The 13,469-nt window shown below is 38.7% G+C and overlaps 1 pseudogene and 1 gene segment (V, D, J or C); both read left to right on the forward strand.

Annotated features, from left to right (window-relative positions):
• Positions 1–9,441: 9,441 nt before the first annotated feature.
• On the forward strand, positions 9,442–9,893 carry LOC102810945. The segment is given in 2 exon segments: positions 9,442–9,487; positions 9,574–9,893. Coding segments are annotated over 2 exon segments (366 nt in total).
• A 652-nt stretch (positions 9,894–10,545) lies between these two features.
• Positions 10,546–11,832, forward strand: LOC102831688 (annotated as a pseudogene).
• Positions 11,833–13,469: the final 1,637 nt, after the last annotated feature.

A 13,469-nucleotide genomic window follows, 5' to 3' on the forward strand; every position in this document is an offset into this window, starting at 1 on the left:
ACCGAAGGAAACCAAAAGGTTAATAAGAGAATACTATTAAGAGCTGTACTCCCACAAATTTGAAAATTTAGAAGAGATGGATACATTTTTAGATAAACACGACCAACCTAAACTTACACACAGTGAGGTAGAAAACCTGAACAGACCCATAACAAAAGAAATTTATCAGGTCATCAAAACACTCCCAATCAATAAAAGTCCAGGCCCAAATAGCTTCACTGGTGAATTCTACAAAACATTCATTATGGAAGAGTTGTCACCAACTCTACTCAAATTATTCCAGAAGATACAGGAAGATGGAAAACTTTCTAATACATTTTATGAAGCAAGTATAACCCTCATACCAAAACCAGGGAAGGACGTCACTTTAGAGAGAAAATTATAGACCAATATCCTTCATGAACATAGATGCAAAAATTCTCAACAAAGTCCTAGCCAAGAGAATCCAGCAACACATCAAAAAGATAATACATCATGATCAAGTGGGATTCATACCAGGGATTCAAGGATGGTTCAACATTAGAAAAATGATCAATGTTATCCATCATACAAATAAGAAAAAAGAAAAGAACCACATGATCATATCGATTGATGCAGAAAAGGCATTTGACAAAAATCCAACATCCATTCCTGATAAAAACACTGAACAAAATAGGAATTGAAGGGAAATTCTTCAAAATAAATAAGAGTATATATACAAAACCAACAGCCTACATTACTCTCAATGGTGAAAAACTGAAATCCTTCCCTTTGTAAACAGGAACCATACAAGGATGCCTTTTGTCACCACTCCTATTCAATAGTGTGCTGGAAGTCTTAGCAAGAGCTATACAGCAAGACAGGGAAATTAAAGGCATCCAAATTGGCAGAGGACGTAAATTCTCCCTATTTGCAGACGATATGATCCTATACGTAGAAAACCCCAAAGAATCAGTAAAAAAGCTACTAGGTCTCATTGGAAGATTCAGTAAAGTGGCAGGATAGAAGTTCAGCATACAAAAATCAGTTGGATTCCACTATGCCAAAAACAACAGCGTTGAAAAGGATATTAGGAAAACAATACCATTTACAATAGCCACTGAAAGGATGAAATATCTAGGAATAAATGTAACCAGGGAAATAAAGGACTTATACAAAGAAAACTAAAAAACACTACTACAAGAAACCAAAAGAGACTTACAAAAATAGAAGAATGTACCATGCACTGTGAAAATGTCAATACTGCCCAAAGCAATTTACACATATAATGCAATCCCAATCCGGATTTCAATGACATTCTTCAAAGAGATGGGAAAAACAATTGCAAACTTTTTATGGAAAGGAAAGAGACCCAGGATAAGCAAAGCACTGCTTATGAAGAAGAATAAGGTTGGAGACCTCTCACTCCCCAATTTCTAAATTTACTGAATGGCTACTGTGGTCAAAACAGCTTGGTACTGGTACAATGAAAGATACATAGATCAATGGAACAGAATCGAGAATCCAGAAATTAACACATCTACATATAGCCAACTGATTTTTGACAAAGCACCTAAATATATCACATGGGGAAGTGATAGGCGCTTCAACAGATGGTGATGGCATAACTGGAAAACAATATGCAAAACATTGAAACAAGACCTTCACCTCACACCTTATACAAAATCCAACTCGACATGGATTAAAGACCTAAATGTGAATCCCAGAATTATGAAGGCCATCAATGAAAAAATAGAGACAAATGTGAGGGCACTAATTCAGGGAATACATAGACTACAAAATATTTTTAAATCCATACAAACAAAAGGAGACAAAATAGATGAGTAGGATATACTAAAAATTAAAAGCTTATATGCATCAAAAGACTTCACCAGAAGAAAAGGGAACCTACAGAATGGGAAAAAATGTTTTGCAATGACACATCAGATAAGAGACACATTTCTAAATTATATAGGAAACAACAACACCTCTACAATAAAAATACAAATAACCCAATAAAAGTGGGCACAGGACATGAAAAGGCACTTCACCAAGGAAGAGATTCAGGCAGCAAACAAACATATGAAGAAATGTTCACAATTACTAGCCATTAGAAAGATGCAAATCAAAGCAAACAATGAGATCTCATCTCACACCAATAATAACAGCAAAAATAAAAAATGTAGAAGAGAATAAATGCAGGTGGGGATGTGACGAGACTGGCACACTCCTGCATTGCTGGTGGGACTGTAAAATGGTCCAACCTTTCTGGAATGCAATATGGTGTGTCTCAGGGTGTTGAAAACAGAAATACCTTATGATCCAACAATTCCTCTACTTGATATTTACCCACAAGAAAAACAAGCCACAACATGAGAAGAAATATGCACACCAATGTTCATAGCAGCACTATTTACAATAGCAAACAGATGGAGATAGCCAAAGTGCCAATCAACTGAAGAATGGATCAACAAACTATGGTACATACACACAATGGAATATTATGCTACCTTGAATAATAACAAAGAAGTTGCAAGCCACACCTAACATGGATGAACATTGAGGACATTATGTTGAGTGAAATTAGTCGGTCACAAAAGGTGAAATACTGCATAAGACCACTACTGTATAAGACTAAGAAAAATAACTCATACTAAAGGGGGGTGGATATTTTGCTGGTTTCTGGGATGTGGGGCTGGGTTTAGGGAGGGAGTGGAAGGTGGAACCCAGGGCAGGGAATAGACACAGTATAGTTGGGGTTCTGGGGAGGGGGGCAACAACAAGAAGGGAGAGGGGAATGGAAGAACAAAGCAGATGGGAGAACAATTAGGCATGTTTGGATGGGATAAGAGGGACAGAGGTAAATAATGATGTATATATAACCTTGGAACAACAGGGCTCTGGGATACAGAGATTGAGACATGGTTGGAAGGGGGGAATAATGTTAAGATGCTTTGCTATCTTTTGAATCGTGAAAGAGAAAGGAATTGCCATAGAAAGCTTGTAAGTCCATCTTCTGCCTATAACTGACTGGAATACCTAAAATGGGTCTACAACGTACCCTGTGAAAGAGGCTTCCCACGGAGCCTCTGTATGACATAAGACTATAGGTGGAAGCCTGAACCACATCCAGATATTCATATATGGGAAATTTCCACTTGAACAGACAAGGAGACCAGACTGGAGCAGCTAAAAGAGCAGAAGACACTTCTTTAAAGAAAACCTACTGGAAAAATACAAAACAATAGAGGCAGATGGACAGTTACTATAAGAACAAACAAGTTGCTTGCCCAGGAGACATCAAAGCAAGTGGTCGGATCCTCTCAGTGTAAACCCACTTCCAAGACAAGACTCAGTGGGAATACACACTCTGATCGGTGACCACATTTGGCACTGTTAAAGGGAAGTGAGGCAAAAATGGCAATAGAAACAGCAAGCTAAGCCCTGCAACACTCAACAGACTCCTATTAACATGGGTGAAGACCTAGTTGCCCAGTAGTGTGGCAAGACCGGGGACTCTTGGGCCCAGAGTCAGTGACATAGCCACAGAGGACTAGAGTGGAGACTGAAGCATCCATATGATAAGAAGAGAGGGCACATACACAATTACACCCATAGGTACAGATAATACACACTTGACCTGCCTTCAGTGACTGGATGATCAGAGTTCAACCAGAAGAAGATAGAAGAGGAAAAAAAAAAAAAAAAAAGAGTACTCTGATACAATTTGATGAAATTGACCTACACCAATGGATGCAGTAGCTCAAAAGAGGAAACAAATCTTTACAGCAAGGATCGTTCCCACACCCTCCACACACAGAATAGACAGGTATAAGCAACTTGTACATTGGCTACCCAAAATGGGGATGGGGAGCTACAAAGGCAAGCTTTCAAGAGGGAACCTAGATCCAGAGTGCGTGTGGAAGGTTGAATCTTCAGTGAGTAATATCCAATCTCTCTGGGCTGGGCTGATGAAATGAAATGCAGATAGGTTTCTGGTGATACAATAGTGAATAATTATTATCTGGACTGATTGTGAGGGTTGGAAATGTAAAGGTAGACGTTTTATAGCAAGAAGAGGAGTGATTAACTTTGCAGTATAGGAGAGGAGGTCCCTGGGACCATCAGTGGAGAAGACCAGAGAGCAGGACCCTACCCAGAGTGATGCCAGAGGTGGAGGCAGAGATGATGACATGGAGAGATGGAGCAGCTGGAGACTTTAGATCCAGAGAGGGAGAGGGGCTATGTGGTGACGATTGGTTGGTTGATGATGCATGGAAAGGATTATAACCATAGAATTAAAACGATATATGATAGAATGAATGTAAGACTAATGTTCTCCCATGTAAACTATCACATAATACACAATAAAACAAAACAAAAAAAACAGCTTGGTACTGCTACAATGAAAGATACATAGATCAATGGAACAGAATAAAGAATCCAGAAATTAACCCATTTACACACAGCCCACTGATTTTTGTCAAAACACCTAAATATATCACATGGGGAGGTGATAGTCTCTTCAATAGATGGTGCTGGCATAACTGGAAAATTATATGCAAAAGATTGAAACAAGACCTTCACCTCACACATGATAAAAAAATCAACTCAACATAGATTAAAGACTTAAATGTGAATCCCAGGATTATGAAGGCCATCAACGAAAAAAGAGGGACAAATGTGAGGGCACTAATTCAGGGAATACACAGACTGAAAAAACATTTTGCAAACCACACAAACAAAAGTAGACAAAATAGATGAGTGGGGCATACTAAAAATTAAAAGCTTATGTGCATCAAAAGACTTCACCAGTAGAGTAAAAAGGGAACCCATAGAATGGGAAAAAATCTTTTGCAATGACACATCAGATAATGGACTTACTTCTAAAGTATATAGTTAACTCCAACGCCTCTCCAAGAAAAAGACAAATACAATTAAAAATTGGGCACAGAACATGAACAGACACTTCACTAAGAAAGACATCCAGGCAGCCAACAAACATATGAAGAAATGTTCACAATCACTAACCATTAAAGAGATGCAAATCAAAACAACAATGAGATATCATCTCATACCAGCAGTAACAGCAAAAATAAAGGAAGTAAAGGACAATAAATGCTGGTGGGAATGTGGGGGGTCTGGGACACTCCTGCCTTGCTGGTGGGACTGCAAAATGGTCCAACCTCTCTGGAAAGAAATATGGCGCTTCCTCAGAAGGTTGAAAATAGAAATACCTTATGATCCAGCAATTCCTCTACTTGGCATTTACCCACAAGAAATATGAGCCATAACATGAGTAGCTATATGCACACCAATATTCATAGCAGCACTATTTACAATAGTAAAAAGATAGAGACAGCCAAAGTGCCCATCAACGGAAGAATGGATAAACAAACTGTGGTACATACACACAATGGAATATTATGTTACCTTGAAGAATAACAAGGAAGCTGCAAGCCACAGCATAACATGGATGAGCCTTGAGGACATTATGTTGAGTGAAATTTTCAGTCACAAAAGGAGAAATACTGCATAGGACCATTACTATAAAAGATTAAGAAAAAGAACCCATACTAAAGGGGGGAGGATTCTTTACTGGTTGCTGGGATGTGGGGGCTGGGGCTAGGGGAGGAATAGGAAGGTGGAGCAAGGGTCAGGGAATAGACTCAGGATAATTTGGGTGTTGGGGAGGGTGGCAATATACAAGAAGGAGGAAAGGAATGGAAGAACAAAGAGGATGGGAGAACAATTAGGCAGGCTTGCATGAGCTAAGTGGGACCGAGGTAAAGAATGATGTATGCATGCCCTTGAAAAAAATAGGGCTCTGGGATAAAGGAATTGAGACATGGTTGCAATGGGCAAAGGGGGAAAAATAATGTGTAGATGCTTGTCTGTCTTTTGAATCTTGGTTTCCTATGCATACCATTATATAATAGACACTGAAGGGGGAGAGAAAGAAATAGTCAGACACAGCATCATAGAAAGTTTTTTAGTCCGTCTTTTGCCTATAACTGATTGGAATACCTAAAAGGGGGCTATAATGTGCCCAGTGAAGGGGGCTTCCTGTGGAGCCTCTGCATTTCATAAGACTATAGGTGGAATCCTGAACAGCATCCAGAATCTTCAGAGGTGGGAATTTTCTACTTGAAAGGACGGATAGACTAGGCTGGAGCAGCTAGAAGAACAAAAGATACTTCTTGAAAGAAAGATCGACTGGAAAAATTCAAAACCATATAGGCAGACTAACTGATTAGTAGAAGAACAAGCAAGTTGCTCACCCAGGAGACACCAAGGCAAGTGGTCGGGTCTCCTCAGAGCAAGCCCCATTCCAGACTAAGACTCAATCGGAATACACACTCTGATTGGTGATCACGTTCAACACCGATAAAGGGAAGTTAGGGAAAAACGGCAATAAAGCTGTGAGCTAAGCTCTACAACGCTCAATAGACTCCTGTGAACTTAGGTGGAGACCTGGTTGGCCAGCAGGATGGCAAGACCTGGGGACTCTTGGGCCCAGAGTCAGTGACATAGTCACAGAGGACTAGAGTGGAGAGTAAAGCATCCAGCTGATAAGAAGAGAGGGCATATGCACAAGAACACCCACACTTGCAGATAATACCCACTTGATTTAGCTTCAGTGACTAGATGATTAGAGCTCAATTAGAAGAAGAAAGAAGAGTGAAAAAAGAGTAATTTGATGAACTTGACCTATACCTATGAATGCAGTAGCTCAAAAGAGGGAACAAATCTTTACAGCAAGGATCATTCCCACCCATGCATACACAGAGTAGACAGGGTTAGGCAATTTGGACATTGGCTACCCAAAGTTGGGGTGGGGGAGCTACAAAGGCAAGAAGTGACTGGCTTACAAGTTTTCAATAAGAAACCTAGATCCAGAGGGCGTGGAGAGAGTTAGACTCTCCACTGTGTAGTATCCAATCTGTCTAGGCGGGGTTGACAAAAGGAAATGCGGATAGGTCTCGTGATACAATAGTGAATAATTGTTATCAATACTGATTATGAGGGATGGAAATGTAAAGGTAGACATTTTGTAGCAAGGAGGGGAGTGTTTAACTCTGCAGTCTAAACGCAGTGGTCCCGGGGACCATCAACGCAGAAGAGCGGAGAGCGGGACCCTACCCCGAGAAGCAGTGACACCATAGATGGAAGCAGAGACGATAACATGGAAAGAAGGAATAGCTGGGGACTTTATACCCAGAGAGGGAGAGAGGCTCTGTGCTGACAACCTGGGGGGTGCAGAAGGCTACCAGGGTAGCCTTTGGTTGGTTGATGATGCATGGAAGGGATTTTAATTATGGCAATGGAATGATATATTATAAGATGTATGTAAAACTAATGTTCTCCCATGTAAAATACCACATCATTCACAATAAAATATTTTTTTAAATTAATAAAAAATTACAAATGGAATGCTTAAATTAATATCCTAGGCATAAGTAAACTGGAATGCAGAATTGTTTACCATTTTTCATTCAAATCCATTGGCTTTCTGTGATTGGAATGACAAATTGAGAGGAAGAGCATCACATTCAGCATCCGAAACAACTTTCCTGATTTAACGTGAAATATAATGCTAGGAGTGACAAGTTATTATATACCTGGCTCCAAGGAATAGTAGTTAATATCACTGTTACTGAAACTTACACAGCAACACTGAAAGTCAAAATTAAATTGAAGTTTTAACGAACTATTTTACAATCTAAAATTGATCAAATATGTGGTCAGGATTTGTGACAATTCTTTGTGATTACATTTCAAAAGTTTGTAGGAAAAAATAATGGGAAAATACAATGTTAGTGATAGGAAGAATACCAGATATTGCATGTAGAATTTTTCATGATCAATGACTTAGTCATGGGAATTTTTTTTTTTCTTCACATAAGACAATAACTAGACATCATTGTGTGCAATACACAGGAATGAAATAAAGTTCACAAGGCATTAAGACTCAGGATTTTGGTGAATACAATTTATTCTTCCAATCCAACATGTTTTTCCATTAATTTCGATGCTGGGTGTCACCTACTGTAGTTATAGCACTGTGCTGACCCGCAGCAGAGTGGGCCACAGTGATCATGTACTGAAGAAAAGGGAGTTGAACACATGCGTAGAATAGCTGGTCCACATTTCCATCTATGTGAAAATCACCACAGCCAGGTGCCACCCTCAATCTATGCAGAATCACCAAAAAGAGCACTAATTTCCATTTAGAAATGATCAGCATGAGAGTTAAGAACTTGGCAATAAATTACTGTGAAAGACCAAAACAGGGACAGCAGTGTGAGCACAGGAAATGAGCTACCCTGCAAAGAGTTCTCTGGCCTGCAGAGGGCACTAAGAAACTATTGAAAATATGGAGCAATTGTAGGGAGTTTGGTAGTGATTTCTTGACCCTAGTGAGAATCCACTTAGGGATAAGCAGGAAATATTCCTTTTTGCACTAAGTTTTATAACTAAAACTGTTCTGCTGGTGCTTCCCACAAGTTCTCCAACCCTCATTAAGGTTTAATTTCATGCCAACTTTAGATAACAAAAAGGGGAGTGGTTGTCCAAAAGTTACATTTTATTACCCAAAGTGTGTGTGAAGCATAAACTGTAATGAGAAGTTCTGAGGAACTTGTATTTAAATGGATTTTTCACATTTAACTATAAAGAATACCAGTGTACCACCAAGTATTTTCTTTATTTGTGAGTATGAAATATATTCTTGAGAGATTCTATTGCCTTTCTCCATATTCAAAGGGCCCTTATTTCAACAGACAGCTCTCCTGGAACCTGTTTTAAGAAAATGTGGGATTGTAGTACATGATTTTGTATAACTCTTTTTTTCTGTAGGCTCCATGTAAATCTGGATAAGATGAATTGACGCAGTGGCTCAAGTGTAAGAATGTGATTTTCGAACAGGACCCAACAGTGTTTTGATCTCCTGTACCTAGGGTAACTGTGATTTGGAGCTGACTTGATGACAGGTAGGACAACAAAAACATAATTTCACTCTAACAACCCAACGGAAATGAAGTAGTGTCAAATCCAAAGACAACCCTTGATTTCCTACCTCTAAGTCTTATTTATTCCTGCCTTTAGACAGAATAAGAAATGAAACAAAGAGAAGCATGGTTATTCCACTTCACTGTATTCCTCAGTGTGACTGGTGTCACACACCCAGAGTTTCAGGATGTGGGAGAGGATCCACGTTCCCAATTTGGACTTGAACAATCAAAACCTCATGATTTGCATCTTTAGCATTCCTTGTTTGTTTGGCTGTATGTCTTGGAAATCATAAAAAATAAAAATGTTCCTCAAATGGGGCCCAGACCTAAGTCTTAAATAATCTGCCTCATAAATATGCAAATAATCTGGAGTTTACTACAGCAGATAAGGATATATCTGCGTTCCTAGAGCCCAGCCAACAACTATACTACTCTCCATTAGATATTCTGGGATAACAGCTTTCTAACCATGGACTGGATTTTGAGAGTCTTCTTGTTGGTTGCAGCAACTACAGGTAAAATAGTTCCCAATCCCAGGGATGGGGAAAGGGGTTTAGGGTATTCACATTGAAATTCATCTACCCCAATTTACTCTCAGTAGGTGGCCAATCCCAGGTCCAGCTGGTACAATCTGGAGCTGAACTAAAGAAGCCTGGGTCATCAGTGAAGATCTCCTGCAAGACTTCTGGATATACCTTCACTGACTACTATATGCACTGGGTGCGTCAGATCCCTGGACATGGGTTAGAGTGGATTGGAAGGATTAATCCAAGCAATGGTGGAACAAACTATGCACAGAAGTTCCAGGGCAGAGTCACCATAACCAGTGAAAAGTCCACAAGCACAGCTTACATGGATCTAAACAGTCTGAGCACTGAGGACACGGCCATGTACTACTGTGCGATAGACACAATGTGCTAACCACATCCTGAGTGTGTCAAAAACCCTGAATGACAAGGCAACTGCACCTACTTTAGAGATGACAGGGATAATTAGGCTGCAGGCATGCTTATTCTATTGTTGTTGTTGTTGTTGTTGTTAAGTGTCATTGAGTCATTTCTAATTCATAGCAACATTGTATACAACAAAACAAAACATAGCCTGGGCCTGAACCATCCTCACAATTTCTACATTTGAAACTATTGTTGCTGCATCTGTGTCAATCCTTCTTGGTGGGAGTCTGATTCTCTACTTTACCAAGCATGATATCTTTCTTTATGGGATTTTCCCTCCTGATAACATGTCTGAAGAATGAAAGACATAGACTTGCCATCTGATTCTTAATAGCATCATAGATGTATTTCTCTCAAGACAGATTTGACTGTTCTTATGGAAGACCATACTCTTCTACAACATTATAATTCAAATGAATCAATTAATATTTGGGCTTCTTTATTCAGGGTCAAATTTAATATACTTATGAGGCTATTAAAAATACCATAGAGAATCTGCTCTCTGTGGAGTGTCTAAGTGAAGCAACAATGCTGTGTGACCAAGACACAGAATCTGGTAGGAGGCTTTGGAAAATTTGTGGGCTGAGCTGTGTTGGGGCTGGTAGCCGAGGGGAAGAAGAATGTTAGTTAGGGAGAGATCCACTTATGCTGAGGAGATGAACATCAAAAGCAGCACATGGTTCAAAGTAATAATCTTGAAAGCTATGTGAAGTTTGCAAATCTCCTCAATCAAGCATACAGGTAATCATTGAAGAAAGGGTTTGAATTCACAGTTATGGTAGTAGGTTAATCTAGATGGGGAAAGTGAAAGTTAATCAACTCACTACTCCTCACCTATTTGTATTCTCCAGAGTATCCAGGTTCGCCCCTAGAATAAAAAAGACTGTGTCAGTGCAACAATCCAGTTTTAAACAAAGAAGTTGGAGTTCAGTTGCTACGCATGATAGTCAATACCCCAGGATTTGGAAATGAAGTAGATAATAATAATTGCTGTCAATCTATTATTAATTACATTGACAATAAGTTTGAGGACTACCTAAATGCAGAATCTCAAGTAAACAGATGTCAGATGCCTGACAAGAGAGTGCAGTGTGGTTTATACTTTATTGATCCCTCATGATTTGGGCTTAAACCACTGCATATTGAATTTATGAAGTATTTACATGAAAAAGTGAGTACCATCCCCTTTATTGCCAAAGCAGACAAAATCACAACAGAGGAGTGCCAACAGTTTCAAAAACAGATCATGAAGAAATTTGAGAACATAAAATTAAAATATATGAGTTTTCAGAAACAAATGCTAAAAAAGAAAATAAAGTTTGTTAACAAGATAAAGGACCATTTACCTCTTATTGTACTAGGTAGTAATGCTGTCATTGTTGTTAGTGGCAAAAGAGAGAGAGGAGGGCATTGTCCACGGGGGTGTTGCTAAAGTTGAAAACAGTGAATATTATGATCTTAAATTCTAAGAAATACGTTGATAAAGACACATATCCAGAACTTGAAAGATATCACTAATAATGTACACTGTGAGAACTATAGAGGCAGGAAACTGGCAGCTGTGACTTATAATGGAGTTGATAACAACAAGAATAAGACAGCTTACAAAGAGCACTCTGGCACAAATGGAAGAGGAAAGGAGGCAGCATATTACCAAGATGAAGATGGAGATTGAGCAGGTGTTTGAGAAGAATATCAAAGAAAAAGTTCAGAAACTGAAAGATTCTGATGCTGGGTTCCAATGGCATCATGAGCAAATGAAAAATAATTTTGAAGCATAGCACAAAGAATTAAAGGAAAAATTTCAGTTTGAGGATGGAAACTTGAAAGTTCAGCAGCATATATCATAACAACAGAATTCTTCAAGAACCTTGGGAAAGAACCAGAAGAAGGGGAAGGTCTTTTAAACCCTCTATTTACCACCAGTTACGTATTAGTTGACAATATGCTAGCTTGGACATCAGTGCTTATTGGATCTGTTTGATCAATTTGCACTAGTTTTATCCATAATGATGGATTTAACAGCATGACAAAAAATATTTTTTGTTATTCTTGATGGAGTTTAAGATGCCTTGAGTTGTATAGGGGTATTGTGTGCTTAGAAAGTAATAACTCTAAGTACCTTTCTTACATTTTATTTATTTATATTACATTGTTGTTATTAAATACTGTGGAGTTGGTTCTAACTCATACTGACGCTGTGCAGGGTTTCTGAGGCTGCAAATCTTTATGGGAGTAGAAAGACTCATTTTTATCCCGAAGAACAGCTGGTAGTTTCAAACTTCTGTCCTTGAGGTTGGCAGCCGAATTCATAACCATTACACTAATATTACATTTGTTGTTGTTGTTGTTATGTGCCGTGGAGTCAGTTCTCACTCATAGCGACCCTGTACAGGGTTTCCAAGGCTGTAAACCTTTATGGGAGAAGAGAGCCTCATCTTTCTCCCATGGAACAGCTGGTAGTTTTGAACTGCTGAACCTGAAGTTGGAAGCCAAACTCTTAACCACTACACTAATATTACATAGCTGTTTCAATTTAATGCAAGACAATATTTTACTACTGGAAAATCATGTTATAGTGGTTTGATTGTTTGCAGGATACCAAAATAAAAAAGGTTTCTGGAAGGTTTTCATTGAGGATAAATTGCCATATATGATGCAAACTATGCTTCTCTACCATGATTCATCTGTCAGTTTGTCATAGTGTGTTAGCTTGTGAGTTGCTCTGATTCTGGAAGCTATGTCACAGGTATTTTAAATATCAGTAGGATCACCCACAATGAACAGGTTTCAGATGTGCTTCCAGACAAAGACAGACTAGAAAGAAGAGACTAACTACTTCTGAATACTTAGTCTCTGAAAACTTTAAGACTATTAGAGAAACACTGTCAGATATAGTGCCCAAAAATGAGCCCCTCAGTTTGGAAAGCACTCAAAATGCGACTGGGGGAGGGCTGCCTCCCCAAAGTACAAGTGAGATGATGATGTGAATATAGTAAAGCTTGTGGGACTAAAGCATAAGGGACTTTCATTTGCTGAGGGGGAACAACTCAAAATGAAGAGAAACAGCTGTAAACATCCATTAATAATAGGAACATGGAATGAAGGAAGTATGAATCTAGAAAAAAAAGGGAGTTATCAAAATAAAACAGAACACATAAACATCAACATTCTAAGAATTAGTGAGCTGAAATGGTCTGGTAACGGCCATTTTGAATCTGACATCCACATGATTTACTATACCAGGAATGACAGATTGAAGAGGAATGGTGTTGCAATCATCATCAGAAAGAACATATCCAGATCAGTCATAATGTACAATGTTGTCTGTGATAGGATAATATCTATGCAATATTTATGCATCTATAGGCAAAATGGATGTCAGAGGAGACTCTGAAACTTGCTCTCCAGAGTAGAGAAGTTAAAGCAAATGGAAGAATTGAAGAGGTCCAAGTGCTGAACAGAAAATTTCAAAGATCAGCTCGAGAGATAAAACCAAATACTATAATAAAATATACAAAGATTTAGAGTTGGAAAACCAAAA

This window comes from Chrysochloris asiatica, unplaced genomic scaffold, assembly GCF_000296735.1.
Source record: "Chrysochloris asiatica unplaced genomic scaffold, ChrAsi1.0 scaffold00260, whole genome shotgun sequence".
NCBI lineage: Eukaryota > Metazoa > Chordata > Mammalia > Afrosoricida > Chrysochloridae > Chrysochloris > Chrysochloris asiatica.